This window comes from Marmota flaviventris, chromosome 4 (assembly GCF_047511675.1).
Source record: "Marmota flaviventris isolate mMarFla1 chromosome 4, mMarFla1.hap1, whole genome shotgun sequence".
Lineage (NCBI taxonomy): Eukaryota > Metazoa > Chordata > Mammalia > Rodentia > Sciuridae > Marmota > Marmota flaviventris.
The window spans coordinates 67,816,644-67,836,149 of NC_092501.1; the positions used below are offsets into that span (position 1 = coordinate 67,816,644).

A 19,506-nucleotide genomic window follows, 5' to 3' on the forward strand; every position below is an offset into this window, starting at 1 on the left:
CAATCTACTGGACCATAGCACACCAGGACTTCTTATCCTATCTAACTGTTACTTATTTCCTATTCATCAATTTATCTCTTCATTCTGCCTAATATTCCCAACTTCTGGTAACTATCATTCTACTCTCCCCCCACCAAAGCTCATGTGTGAGACAATGCAAGACAATTTAACCTAATCAGTGCATTAGTATGTTGATAGAGATTAACTGGGTGATAACTGTTGGCAGGTAGGAAGGTAGGTTGTGGTGGGAGCAGATGGGTCATTGGGAAAATGCCTTTGGAGTGTATATTTTGTTCCTGGAGAGCAGAGTTAGCTCTCTCTACTTCCTGGTGCCACATCCCAAACTGCTTTCCTCCTCTGTTGTGCCCTTCTTCCTTAACAGTCTGCCTTATCTCATAGAGCAGAGGAATTGGCCATCTATGGCCTGGGACTTCTGAAACTGTGAGCCCGAAACAAACTTTCCCTCCTCTGAAATTGTTCTGCTTAGGTCTTTTGGGCACAGCAATGAAAAAACAAACAAACAAACAAAAAAACACCTGATTAAAAGCAGCATCTATGAAATCAGCTTTTAGGATTCCACATATAAGTGAGGTACCTGGAACTTGTCTTCCTGTGCCTGGTTATGTCACTCAACATAATGATCTCCAGTTCATCCAAACATAGGAAATGGAAATGGTGTATTGAAGATCTCTACCCTCCCTTGTACACTGTAGCACTATTCACAATAGCCAAGGGATGGAAATAACCTTAATGCCCCTCAACTGATGAGTAAAGAAAGTACGATACATATGCACAGTGGAATAACTCTCACCTATAAACCAAAACAAAATCCTGTCATTTGTGACATCCATATTTTAAACTATGCTTCTTTAATATCTTACCTTTTTTTTGTGTGTGTGTGTGGGGGGGGATACCAGGGATTGAACTCGAGGGCACTTAACCACTGAGCCACAGCCTATTTAGAGACAGGGTCTCACTGAGTTGCTTAGTCCCTTCCTTTTGCTGAGGCTGGCTTTGAACTCAAGAACCTCCTTCCACAGTCTCCTAAACCGCTGGGATTACAGGCATGTGACACTTCACTCAGCTCAGTATCTCATTTGGACAAACAAGGACATGTCAATAATATTATTGTCTTCAAGTTTTTATATCCTATGTCATCACTCTTCGTTTTTCCTCTCCTACTGTTGCCTGAAACAAATGTCTTAAAGAGTTAATGGCATTTTATATTCTGTATTGTTCAAACATCTCTGTCTTTGTCCTTCTCAACATCACCTCCAGCTTAAATCTTTCTTCCTCTTTCTTTCTTTCTTTCCATCTTTTCAGTAATTAAGTTCAAGCAATAACTCCTATGTCAAGAGGTATGAGTTAACATTAAAATAATGAAGAAGTTTTTAAAATATTTACCCTTGTATCTTTTTTGTTGTTGTTGTTTGTGGTGCTGGATATTGAACCCATGGCCTTGTGCATGTAAGGCAAGCATTCTACCAACTGAGCTATATCCCCAGCCCTACCCTTTTATCTTTGTTTATACCATTTTCCACAATTTGACTTTCCTTTAAAATTGAGAAAAATAGATTAATCTTATTATGTTTTCAAACTCATATCACATAATGGATGGAACAGATCATGTAGATTTTTGGGTGGACCTCATAATTTACTATTTGATTTAGAAAATAGCCTTGACACAAAGTTGACTGGGCTCCTTTTTTGTTGTTGTTGTTGTTGTTCTTTATCTTACAGTTGTGAGGAGCTTGTTCCTTTCAATCTTCTGATGAATGTGGATGCTGGGAAATTGTTCCCTACATTGATATTACTATTACTACATTTATTCTTTTGAAGTATTCTTTATGCATCTTCTCTGAGCTTCCAGAATTTTAGCATTCACTTCTTCTTTCAAGTATTTGACTGAAACTAAGTTAAACCCTTAAGAGAGTGTGGAAAATGATACTCTCCAATCATTTATTAGCAATTATCTTGACAAGGACTGGGCTTAAGAAAGAGAACTTTGTAAACCTAGTCATCTCTGTCATTATTCTGTAACATATACATGAATAAATATGCATTATTTATCAATTTATTCATGTTTATTTTAACATATAAATATATAAAGATATTATAATATATGTTAAATTTCTACATTAATATTAATTAAATTTCTTTCTCTTCAATATTTCTTGAAACTTTCTAAATATTTAGAAACTTACTAGATACATATCATTTTAGAATTTATATTATTTTACAGAAAAATAAATAATTCTTGTATTAATTTCCTTAATGTCCTATGTTATTTTAATATGAGATTTGACAAGTAGTAATTTCTTTAGGGAGATACTCCATTTGAGAAAACTGAGAAAGAAAGAAGATAAGACCAGGAAAACCTTCAGACCAGAATATACTGTGAACCCAAGAAGGAGGAAATACTGGGCACAAACACCCTTGACTACTGTGTAATTGAAGTGACTACTGTGTCATTTAAGTGTGGTTTCACAAGACAGTAAGGTGGTCTTCAAGCAATAGACAAATATCAGATAATTACTTCTCTTCTAGGAAGGAACCTGCCTTACCATCTCTATTTTCCATTATTAATTGCTAGCGTCCCATAGCAAATATGTTTTTCATCCAAACACAGCAATACATTTCAAAGCACAGCAACTAGGATATTGGTCAACTGTGCTCCATGCAGATGAACATCTACAAGGCATATACTCATTGCCAACTCATGTCTGTATTTGATGAGAGACTCCAATCTTTTATCCCTTGGGATCTTCTGGGAAATAGTTATATTATTAAGAGTAAATTATTTAATAAATCTCTCCTTTAATCTATACAGATACATAAAATTGTAATAATAGTTAAACAAATAATATTACCTCAGAATAGATTGACTCCTGTAGGTCAAATGTGTTAGCATTCTGAAGAACGGCATTTGACCTTCATCTTGGGATGATAGACTAAGTCTTATACACACTGGAATTTACTTGTCATCAGCTTCAGAAGCAAATATCATGGAAAGGTCAACATGTCTGAAATACATCATGCAGTCTAGATGTGAATATTGATTTGGGGTAGGAAATGCAATATCCTACCCCACAATTACACAATTTATCCAAAAATTAATCAAAGAAATCATTTACAAATATTCAAAAAAAAAATGCCACCTATATAGGCATACCTTTGACATCCACTCAAAATGAGAATGTAGCAACCTTTATCATTAATTGTTTCTTATATTTAAGGTCATATTTATATTCATTTTTCAAGATTCATATATCTAAAAATATAGTTTCCATAAATACAAAAGTTCAAAAGTTTTATTGTACATATAAATAGGAGAAAGGTCAAATATTCCTGAGGCATTCTGGATAACTTATTGAACAAGTTGATATTTTGCTAAACCTAGAGAAAATACTGGGTTGTTTTTCAATTTCTAGTATTCAAATTTCTAGTATTCAAATACAGAAAATCCAAAGCAAGAATATGATACATATGTACATCTTGACATTTTCCAAAATCAAAAACCCTTTAAAAATATTTCAATTTCCCTACTGCCGTTAAAACAAAATTTGTATATTGTTGATTAATATGAATTAATTTTGTAATAATATGAATTAATTTTGTAATGACAATTCAATATGATATGCAATTTATATTTAAACTTAGACTTTACAACCCTTATATCAAAAAATAAAATTTTTAGAATAGATTTTTAAAAGAATTAATAGTATACCTCCCTCTGTGGCAATCTAGAGGTATAATATAATATGGTAAATTTTTACATAATATAGTATGAAAAATAAAAACAGTGTAATCACAATCACCAAGAAAATATAATCAAGCAGTTCTAGTTAGCATCTCATTATTCAAAAGAATTAAAACTACCTTACATTGAGGAACATTGTAACATTTATATTTTTTATAAAATTTATATTAATTTTTATTAAATGACAAATTTGGACATGGGAATTTTAAAATTTTTAACCAACTAAGACAATATATACATAGAATCATTGATCGTGATTGCAAAGACTGTAAAAGAGAAAAAAAAGCTACCTGCAAATTATTAATATAAAATAAAATAAGTTTATTTGCAGAGACCATCACTTGATTACTAAAGTTGTTCTCTATTTTAATTTATATTTATTGTCCAATATGAGAGCTGACTTTACCTGAAGATGATCTTTCCTGTCTTTTCACGGCATTGTTGAATTCTTTCTACAAACATAATAGATGTTGCCTCTTTATTCAAAAAATGACTGTACAATCCTCATTGCAGCTTTCATTAGGCTTTCTCAGTATCCACGAGGAATTGAATTTTCCATCACAAATTCAAGGTTGTGCATGGTTTCACATTTGCTCATGTTTCAGAATAAAGCAAGTCTTTCAGCAACAAAGGATGCAAGTTTTCAACAATTCATTTTAAATCCATTTTAAAATTAGGATTGGTGTTTTAATATAAATAGTTGTAAGGATTTCATTCTTCTTTCATTACATTATATCTATGGATATTTTGTTTCAAGTGAAACACATTATAAGGTACATTGATTTTATTTCATTGCTAATTAATGCAGACATATTTTTGAGGCAAAATAGCACACTAGTTAGAGTCCTAAGGCAATGAGTTTAGAGGAGTAGTTAAAGCCAGATTGTAGAAGGTACTTATGAGCCATTCAGAGGACTTTGTTCACTGACACAGAGAAATTTGGAAACACTGAATGGTGTGAAACACTCAAAATGCATATGCAGAGGCTCTTTAAGGAAGGTCACTCTGTACTTCCATGGTTTGTATGAAAAGCAGATTTTCATACATATTAAATGTTGATTCACAATCATGATTTTTTTTTTGGAGAATTGAGGGTACTAGGGATTGAACTCAGGGGCACTCAAGCACTGAGCCACATTCCCAGGCCTTTTTATTTAGAGACAGGGTCTCACTGACTTGCTTAGTACCTTGATTTTGCTGAGGCTGGTTTTGAACTCCTGATCCTTCTGCCTCAGCCTCCTGAGCTGCTGGGATTACAGGTGTGCACCACCATGCCCAGCTCATGACATTTTTATCACCAGTTTACAATGGTGAAGTCCTTCATCTCCGATCTCCTCAATTCTAAACTGCAATGCCATTTAATTGATCTTATAATACTGCATTTTATATCTTTTAAACTTTTCTTTCTATATCATTAAACAATATATTGAAACAAAAATTGCATGCATTGAAAGAATGATAGGAGAAGACATGCAAACAATTGCAGAGAAAGCAGAAATTACTATGCTAATGTCAAACAATGAATGATTAAAAACAGAATTCTGATTATGTATATGCTTTCTCTCACCTAATGGATTGTATATTTCTTAAGGGAGAGCACTAGTATTCTTACTATATCCATATGGTCTAGGATAGTTAACATTCTATGATTTATCAGCCGAAGCAAGGCATTTGGAGAGTAAACACTCTGTCTAGAGTGATGGGCAAGGACTACCATTGATAAACAGAACCATATGGTCATTGGTATCTCTAAATACAGTACTGGACTCATGACAGGTAACTTGTAACTGCTTGGTGACCTACTGACTTGATGTTTGGGAATTGTGTCTTATTCAATGGAGATTTCTTTTTCTGTATGTGTATCAGTTACTTATTGCCGTATAAATTACCTTCTAAACCCAATGATGTAAAACGATAAATTTCTATGTTTTAGAATTTCATGAGTTGGCTGAGTATTCCTGGTGCGGATTTAAACCTCAAAGAAGAATTTACTAAAGGTCATTCCAATTAGAGAGAGAGAGAGAGAGACCAAAGCTATTCTTAACTCAGCTGAAACAAATGACTGGGGAGTATTAAGAAGGGAAAGGAGGCCATCCACCTTTGCTAATTTTCTTACCTCAAAGGAAAAAAGGCAAATGACCTCCTATCTTCATGACTGGAGGTGATTTTTCTACTTGGAGCAAGGAATCCATCAGAGTTATTTCCCTACACTTCCAGAGAAACCAAAGGGATGACCTACAGCTTACTGACAAAGCCATTGCTCAATTATAAACCTAGAAAGAACTTTTTTTTTATGTTTACCTCTCAAAGGGGCTGAAGAAACCTTCTTAAATTGTAATGGAGCTGAGAAAACATTAAAAATTATCTTGGTCCCTATATACTTATCTTGTGAATGGGATGGTGGTTCCGATTTGAGAAAGTGACTGGGTTTCTCTCTGTACCCTTAATCTTCCATCCATAAGAAAGGTAGACTGGGTGATTTTACCTTCTACTCAGGACTGAGTAGAAGCCTTGGGGCTCAGAGTTCAAGGCTGAAAGTCACACAATCTTCCCCCAGTCTAAAACTCCCACCACACACATACCCCAAATTATTTTGATCAAAGCAACACACAGGACCACCCTAAGTTCAAATAGAAGCAAAGTAAATTCTCCTTCCTGATAGGATGAACAGAAATATTTGTAACAATGTTTTTAACTGGCATAAAAAATTAAACATACTTACAGGATACTATGTGATCTTTTGATGCATATGTATGTTGTATAATGGGTTCAAAATATTCACCACAGTCTATCTTCTGTCCTCAGTTATTTACATTTCTGCCATATGCAAAGCAACAGCTGGGCTTCTTGGCACATGCCTGTAATCCTAGCTACTAGGGAAACATTTGCAAGAGTTTTGTGAGTTCAAAGCCAGCCTCATCATGTTACCAAGGACCTGAGAAACTTAGCAAGACACTGTCTCTAGATTTTTTTTTTTTTTACAAGGGCAAGGCATGTGGTTCATTGGAAAAGCACCCCTTGGTTCAATCCCAGGTACCAAAAAATAAACAAACAAATAAATATACAGAAAAACAAGCATTTGGGCCTTTAGGATCTCCAATAGTTTTATTCCATTAAAAAAATCAGTCTTGAATTCAGAATCATATCACATTTAAGTCAAGTCCAAATGTGGGCAAGGTTCTTTGGGTGCTGTTCCTCTTGATTCAAGTATCTGTGAACTACACAAGATATTTACATAAATCACAATGATGGAACAGCAGAACCATAACATACTGTTCTTGTCTCCCCTCTCCTTTTTAATATATATCATCAAAAGTCACTAGAAGGTTCAGGCGCAGTGGTGCACGCCTATAATTCCAGTGGCTAGGGAGGCTGGGGCAGGAGGATCACAAGTTCAAAGCCAACCTCAGCAACTTACTGAGGCCCTAAGAGACTAAGGGAGATCTCATCTCAAAATAAAACATAAATAGGGGAAGGGAGTGTTGCTGAGTGGTTAAGTACCCCTAGGCTCAATTTCTGGTACCAAAGAAAAAAAAATTCACTAGAAGGAATCAGTAGACCCTTTTAGAAACTCCCTTAAGAACATCCCCAAATTCACTAGTTCATAAGGGTTAGGGTTAGGGTTAGGGTTAGGGTTAGGGTTAGGGTTAGGGTTAGGGTTACTGTGACAATTTTGCTAATTGGTTCACAACTACTAAGCAAGAATTGTCATTTTCTAGCCCTGATCAACTATTTTCTCATCAACTTTACAGCTTCCTCTAACAGATGGTTCTCCCTTTCTCCAGCCTCACTGCTCATTTTCCAGCCACTGCTTGCCAGCCAGTTCACAACAAGGGCCATATATTTTCATATTTTGCTATGGCAACAGTCTACTCTCAAGAAACAATTTCTGTTATCTGTATCAGAACTTAGTGACTCAAGACAAAAACAATTTATGTATTTTGATACTCCTGTGAGTTGCATGGTCTAATCTCAGCTGGGCACTCTCCTTAGGCTAGATCGACTAGAGGAGTTGAGCTTTCCCCAAAGTGTTTTTTTTTTTTTTTTAAATAATAAAAAGAGACTGTTCTCATATTCTTCACATGCAATATCAGAGCACCTATACAACATGCAAAAGCAAGTTACAAAGTCTTATTTTCATGAGAGCAACAATGTCACTATCAGCTTGTTTTGTTGGACAAGTTCATGGCAGGGATTAGATACAAGGGAAGGAAAAACAAACTGCAGTTCTTAAGGGGAGAAACAGCAAAGAAAACTTTGTATTTTTAATTCACATAACATGCCAATACCTTCTAACCTGAATAAATATATCAGGAAAGTAAAATGTGTTAAATTTCTGTGGAAGTAAATGGTATACTAAAATGATGACATAAAAATGATGGGACTTAAAAAAATCTATTCAAGTTTTGGTACATTATTTCTAATTTTATAACATCTGTAGTCACAATTAAAAATGAATTTCAGGGATGAGGAAGTTTTAGATTGTTAACTTATTTATTTATTTTAATTTCTCAGTACACCAAGTAGTTGGCAGAAAAAGAAAAAGAAAAACAAGTTATTAATCAGACATACTAAGAATAATGAATCTGTTTTTTAGTAAATGGACACTTGGAACCTAAAAATTTCAAAATTACAAATTAGCATATTTGTTGGGAAGATTTCTTGTTAAAGCGAATTCCTCAGGATTTTTGAATATGTTTTTTAAGTTTAACAAATATGAACACAGTGTGGATGAAAGAACAGAGTGAGATGGTATAGTTGTATTATTTAGTAGCAAAATTTCAAAAACAAAAATCTCTGCACAGGTATGTATTAGGGCATATTCTTTATTTTAATTAAGCTTGAAGTTATTTTATTATTTTAATAATTTAAAGAAATGTTGAAAATTATTATTTTCATGGCATAATTGTCATTGGCTTAAAAAGCAAGTGATTATACAAGGGAAGAAATTTGTTTATGGTTACCTTAATTATAATAAAATTTACATCTAAGCATCATATGTTAATTGTAACTTCATTAATAACAATATAGAAGAAAATTAAGTACCTCAACTTCCTCAAGTAGTGATGAATTTGTCTACTTTAAGGTATTGAGTACTGATTATATTATATATATTATATTATATAATATATACTGATTATATGATATATATTTTTTCCTAAATGCCATAATTGTAAACATTCACAATCTTCCTAGGCTATGAACAATTTAGGAAAAAACGTTTTTTTTTCTAATTTTTCAAAAATTCTCATGACTCTTGAATGACTATTGTGTTGTTGTTTTTTTTAAAGAGAGAGAGAGAGAGAATTTTTTAATATTTATTTTTTAATTTTCGGTGGACACAACATCTTTATTTTATTTTTATGTGGTGCTGAGGATCAAACCCAACGCCCCACATATGCCAGGCGAGCACGCTACTACTTGAGCCACATCCCCAGCCCAACTATTGTGTTTTTTGAGGAAGTATATTCAGTAGTTTATGCAGAATGAATAGAAATATCAGATGCTAAATCTAGATTTATTTTTTATATTGTAATATTATTTGTATGATTACACTAATATACTTTAAGATCCCATAGTGATTGATGATTTTTATGTTTCTTATCTAGAAGCATAAACTTTATTAAATTAATAAATAAAAACATTAAGTGACTGGTTTGAAAATGTATTAACTGTCTTTAGAAAAGACCAACTATACAAATTCATCCATAAAAGAGAAAAGAGCTCCCACTATATAATTAAATTAACTAAAGTACAAAATTGTTTTCTCAGAGTTCACCGCTAGGTATATAGAGACCCACAACATAGCCCGTTTTAGTAAGTATATCAGTCATTCAATTATGAACATCCTTGGCCTACTCATTCCCTCAAAAGTTGTAGCCCCCTAATTCTATTTACAGCTAGGTCCTTAGGAAGTTAACATATAATCTTTCTCATTAGGAGTCTGATATTAATGCACTTACTAAATTTTACCCTGAGAGTTTTTGTAACTGGTTTGTTGGCAAGGCCCTAACCTCCCTGGACCTAGGGTCCACTTCCTCTCTCAGGTCTTTGTATCTGCATTGTCTCATCCATCATAGGGACACAGCACATGTTCAGTAAAGAATTTATGAATGAAAGTGTAAGCTTATGTGAGTAAAACTATTGGATTTTGGTGATTTATTTTTATTGTTTTTAACTTTCAATGCCCACTATAGTTATCAGAATCATCCCATGGTAGTTGTATATGAATGAAGCCAAAAATTATCTATGGATTTAAAACTATAAAAATAGAAAAGGAAAATATTATCTTTGTCTTGTATGTACAATTGATGTATGCTGAGATCTATAAAGGGAAAATCACAGTGCATAAGACATATTTTACAGTATTAGCTCATTAAAATAGTCACTTTATTTTTTGTGTGTTCCTACTGTTTAGAAGAAAAAAGTACACATATAATTTTATCTTCAAGCTACTCTTCCAGAAGCAGAAATTATAAAATAATGATGTTAATAGCCATATTTGTGTTCAGCATAAGGAAAAGTTTTATTTTTGTACATATAATGTCCTTTAGTACAATCAGCAAACTTCTGAAATAAGTATGGTCTCCACTTAACAGAAAAAGAAGTAAAATAAGAGAAGCCAAGCAATTAGGTCACAAAGCTAATAAATGGCAGAACTGCAATCTATGAGAATCAGAAGCAGCACTATCTGGTTAGCTCTAGGTTTTGGAAGATCATCCATGGCTGTAAGCTTAAAGACTAAAGCAAGCCACTCAGAGAGTTGGAAGTTAGAGAGGACATAGGAAGGAGGAAAAGACAACAGAGAAAGGAAGCCCATTTTTCTTTACCAGTGTGATTTTCAAACCCCCTACTCTCTTTACCATCTAGCCACTTGGTGCAGATCATATTCCTGAGCCTGACCTAATGGGCCTCTGAAATCAGATCTTTTTTAGCATTACATTTTGAAAATTTCAAGATATTTCTTTAGCACATTCTGACAGTTTGAGAGACATTGACTATGATGGATTCAAATAACTCAAGAAATGAGAATAGTAATAAAGTAAAACATAGATACAGACCCCCACAGATAAGAGTTTTACTTTTAGAATGGTTTAAGAAATTATTTAGATTTCTGATGTCATGTGTTTAAAAAGAGGATGCTTTATGGATCTGAATAAAAGTAAAACTCTTAATAGTGAACACACTTAGGGAAAAAATGTAAAAAACAGCATATAAACACTTGGTTTTTTATTAATTTTCTAATCTACAATTCATCCTAGAAATTCTGATAAAGCTGGTCTCAGCCTCCCAATTTATCACTTTTTAAAACTTTTTTTTTTTAGTTAGATATATTGAATTAGATCACCCTGATGCAATTACTCCAAGGTTACAAATAATAAGAGTTCCAGTGGGTGTTTATTTTTTTTCTCATTTTCATTAAATTCCCTCATAGTAGATATAAAAACAGTTTCTTAATTGGTACTGATTTGCAAATATATTGAATTTAAACATGTCAAAATAAATTAGATTTGTCTCTCTGTAGAAAGAAAACAATAGAGCCAGATTGAATCCCAGTGAAATTTTATAGTATCTATTTACAAACACTTTTATATCCTAAACTGCATGGCATTTAAAATAATTAGGAGCTTTATGCAACATGTATAACATTTACTTTTATTTTTACTCCTTGAGCACAATAATAAATGTAGGCTCTAAATTGTATAATAATTGTTTTATCTATGTTTATACTGTAAATCTGGGTCTAACATTTGGACAATGTAAATTCTGTTATTTTAGTATAGTCATTAGATGAGTCAGATATATTTAAGTGTATTTAATTGAAATAGATTTTTTAAATCTGTGTTTTCAATAATAATTTGAAATGTTAAACAAGAGCAATTTATGTCTTCAAAAGAAAATTGAAATATTTTGCTTATAAATTATAAAGCAGTTGATTTTTTCTGGTTTATGCATTTATTGACAAAGACGTATTTTAAAACAAGAGGTTTTGATTAATTTTGGTGAATTTTCTTACTAAAATCCGGCTGTATGTGATGTGTACATACAACATAATATTATTCAGCAATACAGCAAAATGAGATATCATGTCATAAAAACATGAAGAAAATTTATGTAAACACTGATAAGGAAAGAAGTTAGTCTGAAGAGACTGTGTGATTCCAACTGCATGGCATTCTGGAAAATGCAAGAATATAGTGACAGTGAACAGACATTGCAAGAGGTTCAGGAAAAGAGAAGGAGTAGTATGAAAAATAGTAGATTTTCCATATTGGCTGCACCAATTTGCAGTCCCACCAGCAATGTATGGGTGTGCCTTTTTCCCCATGTCCTCACCAACATTTATTGTTGTTTGTCTTCATAATAGCTGCCATTCTTACTGGAGTGAGATGGTATCTTAGAGTAGTTTTGATTTGCATTTCTCTAATTGCGAGAGATGATGAACATTTTTTCATATGTTTGTTCATTGATTGTATATCCTCTTCTAAGAAGTATCTGTTCATGTCCTTGGCCCATTTATTCATTGGGATATTTGATTTTTTGGCGCTTAGCTTTTTGAGTTTTTTATATACCCTAGAGATTAGTGCTCTATCTGATGTATGAGGGGTAAAAATTTGCTCCCAAGATGTAGGCTCTCTATTCACCTTACAGATTGTTTCTTTTGCTGAGAAGAAACTTTTTAGTTTGACTCCATCCCATTTATTGATTCTTGGTTTTAATTCTTGTGCTATAGGAGTCTTATTAAGGAAGTTGGGGCCTAATCCCACTTGATGAAGATTAGGGCCTACTTTTTGTTCTATTAGATGCAGAGTCTCTCTCTGGTTTAATTCCTAGGTCCTTGATCCACTTTGAGTTGAGTTTAGTGCATGGTAAGAGATAGGGGTTTAATTTCATTTTGTTGCATATGGATTTCTAGTTTTCCCAGCACCATTTGTTGAAGAGGCTATCTTTTCTCCAATGAATGTTTTTGGCGCCTTTGTCTAATATAAAGCATTACAGACAATATAGAAAGCAGTATGGAGATTTCTTGGAAAACTGGGAATGAAACCACCATTTGACCCAGATTTCCCTGTCCTCAGTCTATACTCAAAGTACTTAAAAACAGCATACTACAGGGACAAAGCCACATCAATGTTTATAGCAGCACAATTCACAATAGCTAAACTGTGGAACCAAACTAGATGCCCCTCAGTAGATGAATGGATTAAAAAATGTGGCATATATACACAATGGATTATTACTCAGCAATAAAAGAGAATAAAAAGCCATCCATTTTCAGGTAAATGGATGGCTTTGGAGAAAATAATGCTAAGTGAAGTTAGCCAATCCCCAAAAAACAAATGCTGAATGTTTTCTCTTATGTAAGGTGACTGATGCATAATGGTGTAGGGAGGGGGAACATGGGAGGAACAGAAGAACTCTAGATAGGGCAGACAGGTGGGAGGGGAAAGGAGGGGGCAGGGGTTATCAATGACGGTGGAATGTGATAGACACCATTATCCAAACTACATGTATAAAGACATGAATTGATGTGAACATACTTTATATATAGAGATATGAAAAATTGTGCTCTATATATGTAATAAGAATTGTAATCCATTCCACTATCATGTATTTAAAAATAAAATAAGTACAAAAATAGAGAAAAAAATAGTAGATTTTTAGCTTAGTCTGTGGCAGATTCATTAATAACTAATCCCAAGGGAGGACTTCCATTTCCTGGAGGACTGCAAAGAGCATCACTATGACACCTTAGTTGTCCCTTGACTTCTATCCATTGCATCCTGGGCTAAATGACCCTGGTAAGACAGAACACATCCACGTGGAACAAGTTATATGAAGCATTGTTTGTCAGTAGCTATGCTAATAGGTAAGAGGTGGTGGTTCATTGCTGTTTTAATTTGCATGTCTTTGCCAAGTTCATGTTAGTAAGTATTTTTTCTACAATTATTTATTGTATGATATTTGTCGCATACCATTTATATTTTGTCTTAGAATATTTATTCAAGTCCTTTGTCCATTTTATAATTGGACTATTAGTTGAGGGATATCTTCACACCCTTTTAATTGGAGCATAATTCACAGTAGCCAAGAGATGAATCAACCTAAGTTCCCATTAATGGATTAATGGAGAAATCAAATGGCATATACAGTGGAATGTTGTTCAGCCCTAAAATACACAGAAACCCTGCCATTTGCAACAAAGATAATCCTGGAATATGTTATGTTAGATGAAATAGTACAGACATGGAAAGAAATACGGCATAATCTCATTTATACATGGAACCTAAAAAATGTTGAACTCATAAGATCATAAAGGTGTGATTGTTATCAGGGACTGGATGGTGAGGGAGGATTGAGTGATTTTAGTCAAGAGATACAAAATTTTACTCAGGAGAAGTAAGTTAAAGAGATCCTTTGTACAATATGGTGACTTATAGTTTATGATAAGGCATTATATGCCTGAAAATTACTTAGAGTAGATTTTAAGTATTCTCACCAGAAGTAAATATGTGAAATTATCCCTATATTAACTAATTTAATTTTGTCACTACACAATGTATATATTTCATATGCTGTACAACATAAATACCTGTGCTTTTAATTGTCATTTAAAATATAAATGATAATAAAAAGGAAATAAAAAATAATTCAGTAGCTATCAAGGTTTTCTGGAAGGATGTATAAATAGTTAAATGCTAGGCATTATGAAACTATCATTATCTAATATTTTTCTCAATAACAAAAACAAAAATAATGCCTATTAATTAAAAAAATGTATGGCTGTTTTACATAGAAATTTAGAGAGTCCGATACAATGCAAATAGTAATATGAACAAGATAACCAAATTTAAAATTAGTTTCTATCATAGTTTGTTTTATAATAAAAATATTATTTAAGCTTGTCTGTAAGAATTAATTAAGGTGATTTTAGAATTTTTGTGAAAAACTGTCAACTTGGTTTAAAATAGCCAATAAAATTCAGAGTTGCCATTAGGGAGTTAGAAATGTTTCTCTTCAAGATATTCCTGGGCACATGGCCATCACACCCAATTTAGAGCATCTCTCATGAAAGACCTTATAATGAAGGTCCTTCCTGAAGGCCTGAAACCATTGGTCTTTCTAGTATTGGATATCCATATCTGTTAAATACATACAGTTTACTTTGGTATACCACTTACTTGATATATTGAATCTTTGGCAGTATAGTTCTCTTATTTTTCACAATTAAAAATTATTTTTTATAATTTTTTATTTTTTTATTTTACTTTTTGTGATGTTTTAATCTTATATAAATAGAAGACAAAACATTCCATAAACTAAATCTTATTCCAATTCAATGAGTACATATGAACCCTGTTTCGAGTGCTTCTTTAATTTTGTGTACTTTTTGTGAGTCTTACCAACAATAAATTTAGTTTTGAAAATTGGTATTCTTGAATTTCAGAGACCCAGTAACTTTTCATTTTGAGTCAAGCGTTAAAAAGTTAAATTAGAATTCATCTAATCCTCCCAGAAGGAGGGGAAAAGAGAGGTTATGGGGGCAGGAAAAGACAGTGGAATGAGATGGACATCACTTTAAGTACACATATGCAGAGATGAATGGTGTGACTCTACTTTGTGTACAGCCGAAGATATGAAAAATTGTGTTCTATATGTGTAATATGAATTGTAATGCATTTTGCTGTCATATATAACGAATTAAAATTTAAAAAAAAACAGTTAAATTAGAAGAGGGCTACTGATACATTACATGCTATAAATGAATGTATTGCAGGGATATGAATTAATAGTGAAGTATTTGTTTTTTAAGTCTTCTGAGAAACTCCTTATTTGGCCATAATTATTTCTTCTGAAATTAAACAATAGATTTTGATCATACTCACTGGAAAGAAAAGAAAGAATGATAAATCACATTCTATCAGTCAAAAAAAATGGTAGAACTGAAAACGTGTTAGTAGATACATTTATTTTAAAAAAAAAACTACCAGCCTATAAAACAAATTTTGTTCCATGATGCTTTAAAAAGTAAATGTCTATTAATTACCAAAATTTGATAGTTCATAAAATTCATATAAAATACTTAAATATCCTTTGTCAGTTGGAAAGATCACACTGGGCTTCAATTATTGCATAGTGCTTATGCAGTGTCCCATTCCTTAGTTTCATTCTCCCTATTCATTTATACCCAGCCCACATTATTTCATTTGGTTTTGATTCTACCTTCTCTGTTCATCTGACCTTATAGCCCTGATTTACACCAACTCCTTCGTTTTACATTCAAATTATATGTGACTCCAAGTAGAGTATGTAATTTGCCCAATAATGTAAGTGATACTTTCCAGGGCATAAAACAATAATAAAATAGGTCTTCCTGGCAATAAATAGAAAAGAATTGAGATTTTGCAATCTAATGTTCATTATCAGAGAGGTTCATTTAATTCTAGCTAGGAGAAAATTGCGTTTTTATAGTATGTTTTTATTCTCATAAAAAGAAGTGTGCTGCAACAATTAAGACAAAGGTTAATGAGAAGATATTTTGTCTAGAAATAAATCTGTTTTAAACATTCACTAACAAATAGAAATTTAAATGCTCTTAGTGGTATGCATAGGATTTAAATGCCTTCTAAATTATGCCAGTTTCTTCACCCCATGATAATATTTTCATCGTCATTTTGAAGTTAGGATAAAAAAATGAACACAAAATATTATTTTTAATATTTGAAAAATGAGATGGAAATTTTATGTTAAAGATAAAAGATTGGGCTGGGGATGTGGCTCAAGCGGTAGTGCGCTCGCCTGGCATGCGTGCGGCCCAGGTTCGATCCTCAGCACCACATACAAACAAAGATGTTGTGTCCGCCGATAATTAAAAAAAAAAAAAAATTAAAAAAAAAAGATAAAAGATTATTAGCAGTCATCTTATATATATGTATAAATATTTGTATATATATTATTAAGACTAAAAAAGAGGTTAACTATAGAATGTATCAAACTTAGCTCATCTCACTAACAAAATAGGCAAGTAATATATACTTCCTCAAAAAAGAAATTCAGTTTTTCAAAAATTTTCCAATCTATGACTATAACCCATCTGATTTCAAAAAGTTTTCTTACATCCAATTTCTTTTTTATATAAAAATTTTAATATATATATGACAGCATAATGCATTACAATTCTTATTACATATATAGAGCACAATTTTTAATATCTATGGTTGTATGCATAGTATATTCACACCAATTCGTGTCTTCATACATGTACTTTAGATAGTAATGATCATCACATTCCACCATCATTAATAACACCATGCCCCCTCCCTCCCCCTCCAACCCCTCTGCCCTATCTAGAGTTCCTCTATTCCTCCCATGCTCCCATGCCCTATCCCACTATGAGTCAATGTTTATAGCAGCACAATTCACAATAGCTAAACTGTGGGACCAACCTAGATGCCCTTCAAAAGATAAATGGATAGAAAAAAATGTTGTATATATACACAATGGAATATTACTCAGCAATAAAACAGAATAAAATCATAGCATTTGCAGTTAAATGGATGCAGTTAGAGAGATAATGCTAAGTGAAGTTAGCCAATCCCAAAAAACCAATGCCTAATATTTTCTTTGACATAAGGAGGCTGATTCATAGTGGGATAGGGAGAAGGAGCATGGGAGAAATAGAGGAACTCTACATAGAGCAGATGGGTTGGAAGGGAAGGGAGGGGCATGGGGTTATTAATGATGGTGGAATGTGATGATCATTATTTTCCAAAGTAGAGGTATAAAGACATGAATTGGTGTGAATATACTGTATACAATCAGAGATATGAAAAATTGTGCTTTATATGTGTAATAAGAATTGTAATGCATTCCACTGTCATATAAAAAAAGATTGAGGCCAGAGGTTAATCTTACAGAAATCAGATGGACTATAGTAACTGGAATAGAAAAAAAGATGAAGAAATGTTGCTAGGACCTATGCTTAATCCTTTTTTAAATCTATCAAAAATGGATGACATTAAATTATTGTGTATAGAGAATGATTGCTTGGTATAAATTTATGAAGATAGTTATGATAGCCTACTTATGATAACCAATTTATAAAATCATATTTTGAAAATGAAGTAAGGTATTAATGAATATTTTTGAAGTCATATAGATACCAAATTACTAGAGAAATAATATGTCTACAGTTAAGCAAAATAAGTGAATTAAAATGAAATGTGAATTTTGTTATGCTACCCATTCAAATACTTTGATATAGTTAAAAATTTATAGTAGATCAGGATTAGGATAAGAAAAAAATTATATGAAGCCCATATGCTTAAATATGAACACAAGAGCAACATTTTATTTCAAAAATTTGAGTTAGCAAATGCATGTAACTATTGGTTTCAGTCCAGAAGTTACTTTGGAAATTGAAAATAATTTTGTATGTAATATGGCAGATAATAGAATAATATTATGCTTTATTTTAATTAAAATATTATATATTATAAGGCATTCTAACCAGGATCATTTGCATAATTTTGAACATCATTTTTAGATTTGAAGTTTTAATATGGTATTTTCTCTGAAGCACCAGATAGTGGTATTACTCAAATAAACTTGCACATGTATAATATTACACATACTCTATTATTAAAATCAAAACTCTTATCATTCCAAATAAATAGATACTTCTACACATCTCTTAGAATGGCCATAATCTTGAACACTGACAACAACAAATGTTGGTAAGAATAAGGAGCAACAGGAATTCTCATTAATGAAAAGAACAAAAATCTGTATATCTACTTGGTCAGTTTCTTTAAAACTAAACCAAATCTTACCATATGATCCAGAAGTCATACTCCTCTGTGTTTACCCAAAGAGGTTGAAAATTTATGGCCATACAAACCCTGTAAACTGATATTTATAGCACCTTTATTCTCAATTGTCAAAACATGGAAGCAACAAAGGCTTCTTCATATATGGAAATAAACTTCAGTGCTTCTAGTTCATATAATATTATTCAGCTGTAAAATAAATGAGGTAGCAAGCCATGAAAAAAATGAAGAAGAAGGTTAGGTGCATATTATGAATCTGAATAGTGGCTGTATAGTATGATTTCAATTGTAAAGCCTCCATACTTTATGAGTCCATTTCTCTATAACGTTTCTGGAGAAGGCAAAACTGGACCTACAAAAAAGATAAGTGTTTGTTAGGGACTGAACAAATAGGTGAAGTGCCAAGAATATTTAGGGCAGTAAAATTTCTTTGTATGATACTATAATGGTGAATATTGTTCATTAAACACTTGTCCAAACCACAGAATATGTAACACCAAAATTAAAACATAAGTAAACTATTGATTTGAGGTGGATATGACATGTAATCCAGTTTCATCAACTGTCTCAAAAGTAGCACTGTAACATGGGATGACGTTAATGGAGGAGGCTATGTACATGTAGGAGCAGAAGGTATATGGGGGGAATCTTTTAAGTTCCCCTCAATTTTTCTGTGAACCTAAAGTGACTTTAAAAAATAATCTTAAAATAAATAAATTGCTATCTCTAAATTTACAGACCTCCTCCAGTAAGTGAACTTGCAGCCAGGGGGACCACAGTTGGTGTAATTTCTGCTGCAGCCATCAATCAAAGTATTGTGTACTCCATTGTTTCAGGAAATGAAGAAGGTGAGTTGATTTTTAGCTTGTGTTTTCACAATAAACCAATGAAATTGCCAGTGACTCACTATTACTA

At 32.5% G+C, this 19,506-nt stretch overlaps 1 protein-coding gene across 16 annotated transcripts in view; it reads left to right on the top strand.

Annotated features, from left to right (window-relative positions):
• Nucleotides 1-19,506, top strand: part of Pcdh15 (protocadherin related 15) — a 746,672-nt gene that overhangs the window by 619,008 nt on the left and 108,158 nt on the right. For all 16 annotated transcript variants that reach the window (XM_071610757.1, XM_071610756.1, XM_071610753.1 and 13 more), the window contains one exon: nucleotides 19,330-19,439. In XM_071610757.1, the coding sequence (XP_071466858.1) occupies nucleotides 19,330-19,439 (110 nt within the window). The remainder of the gene's footprint in view (nucleotides 1-19,329; nucleotides 19,440-19,506) is intronic.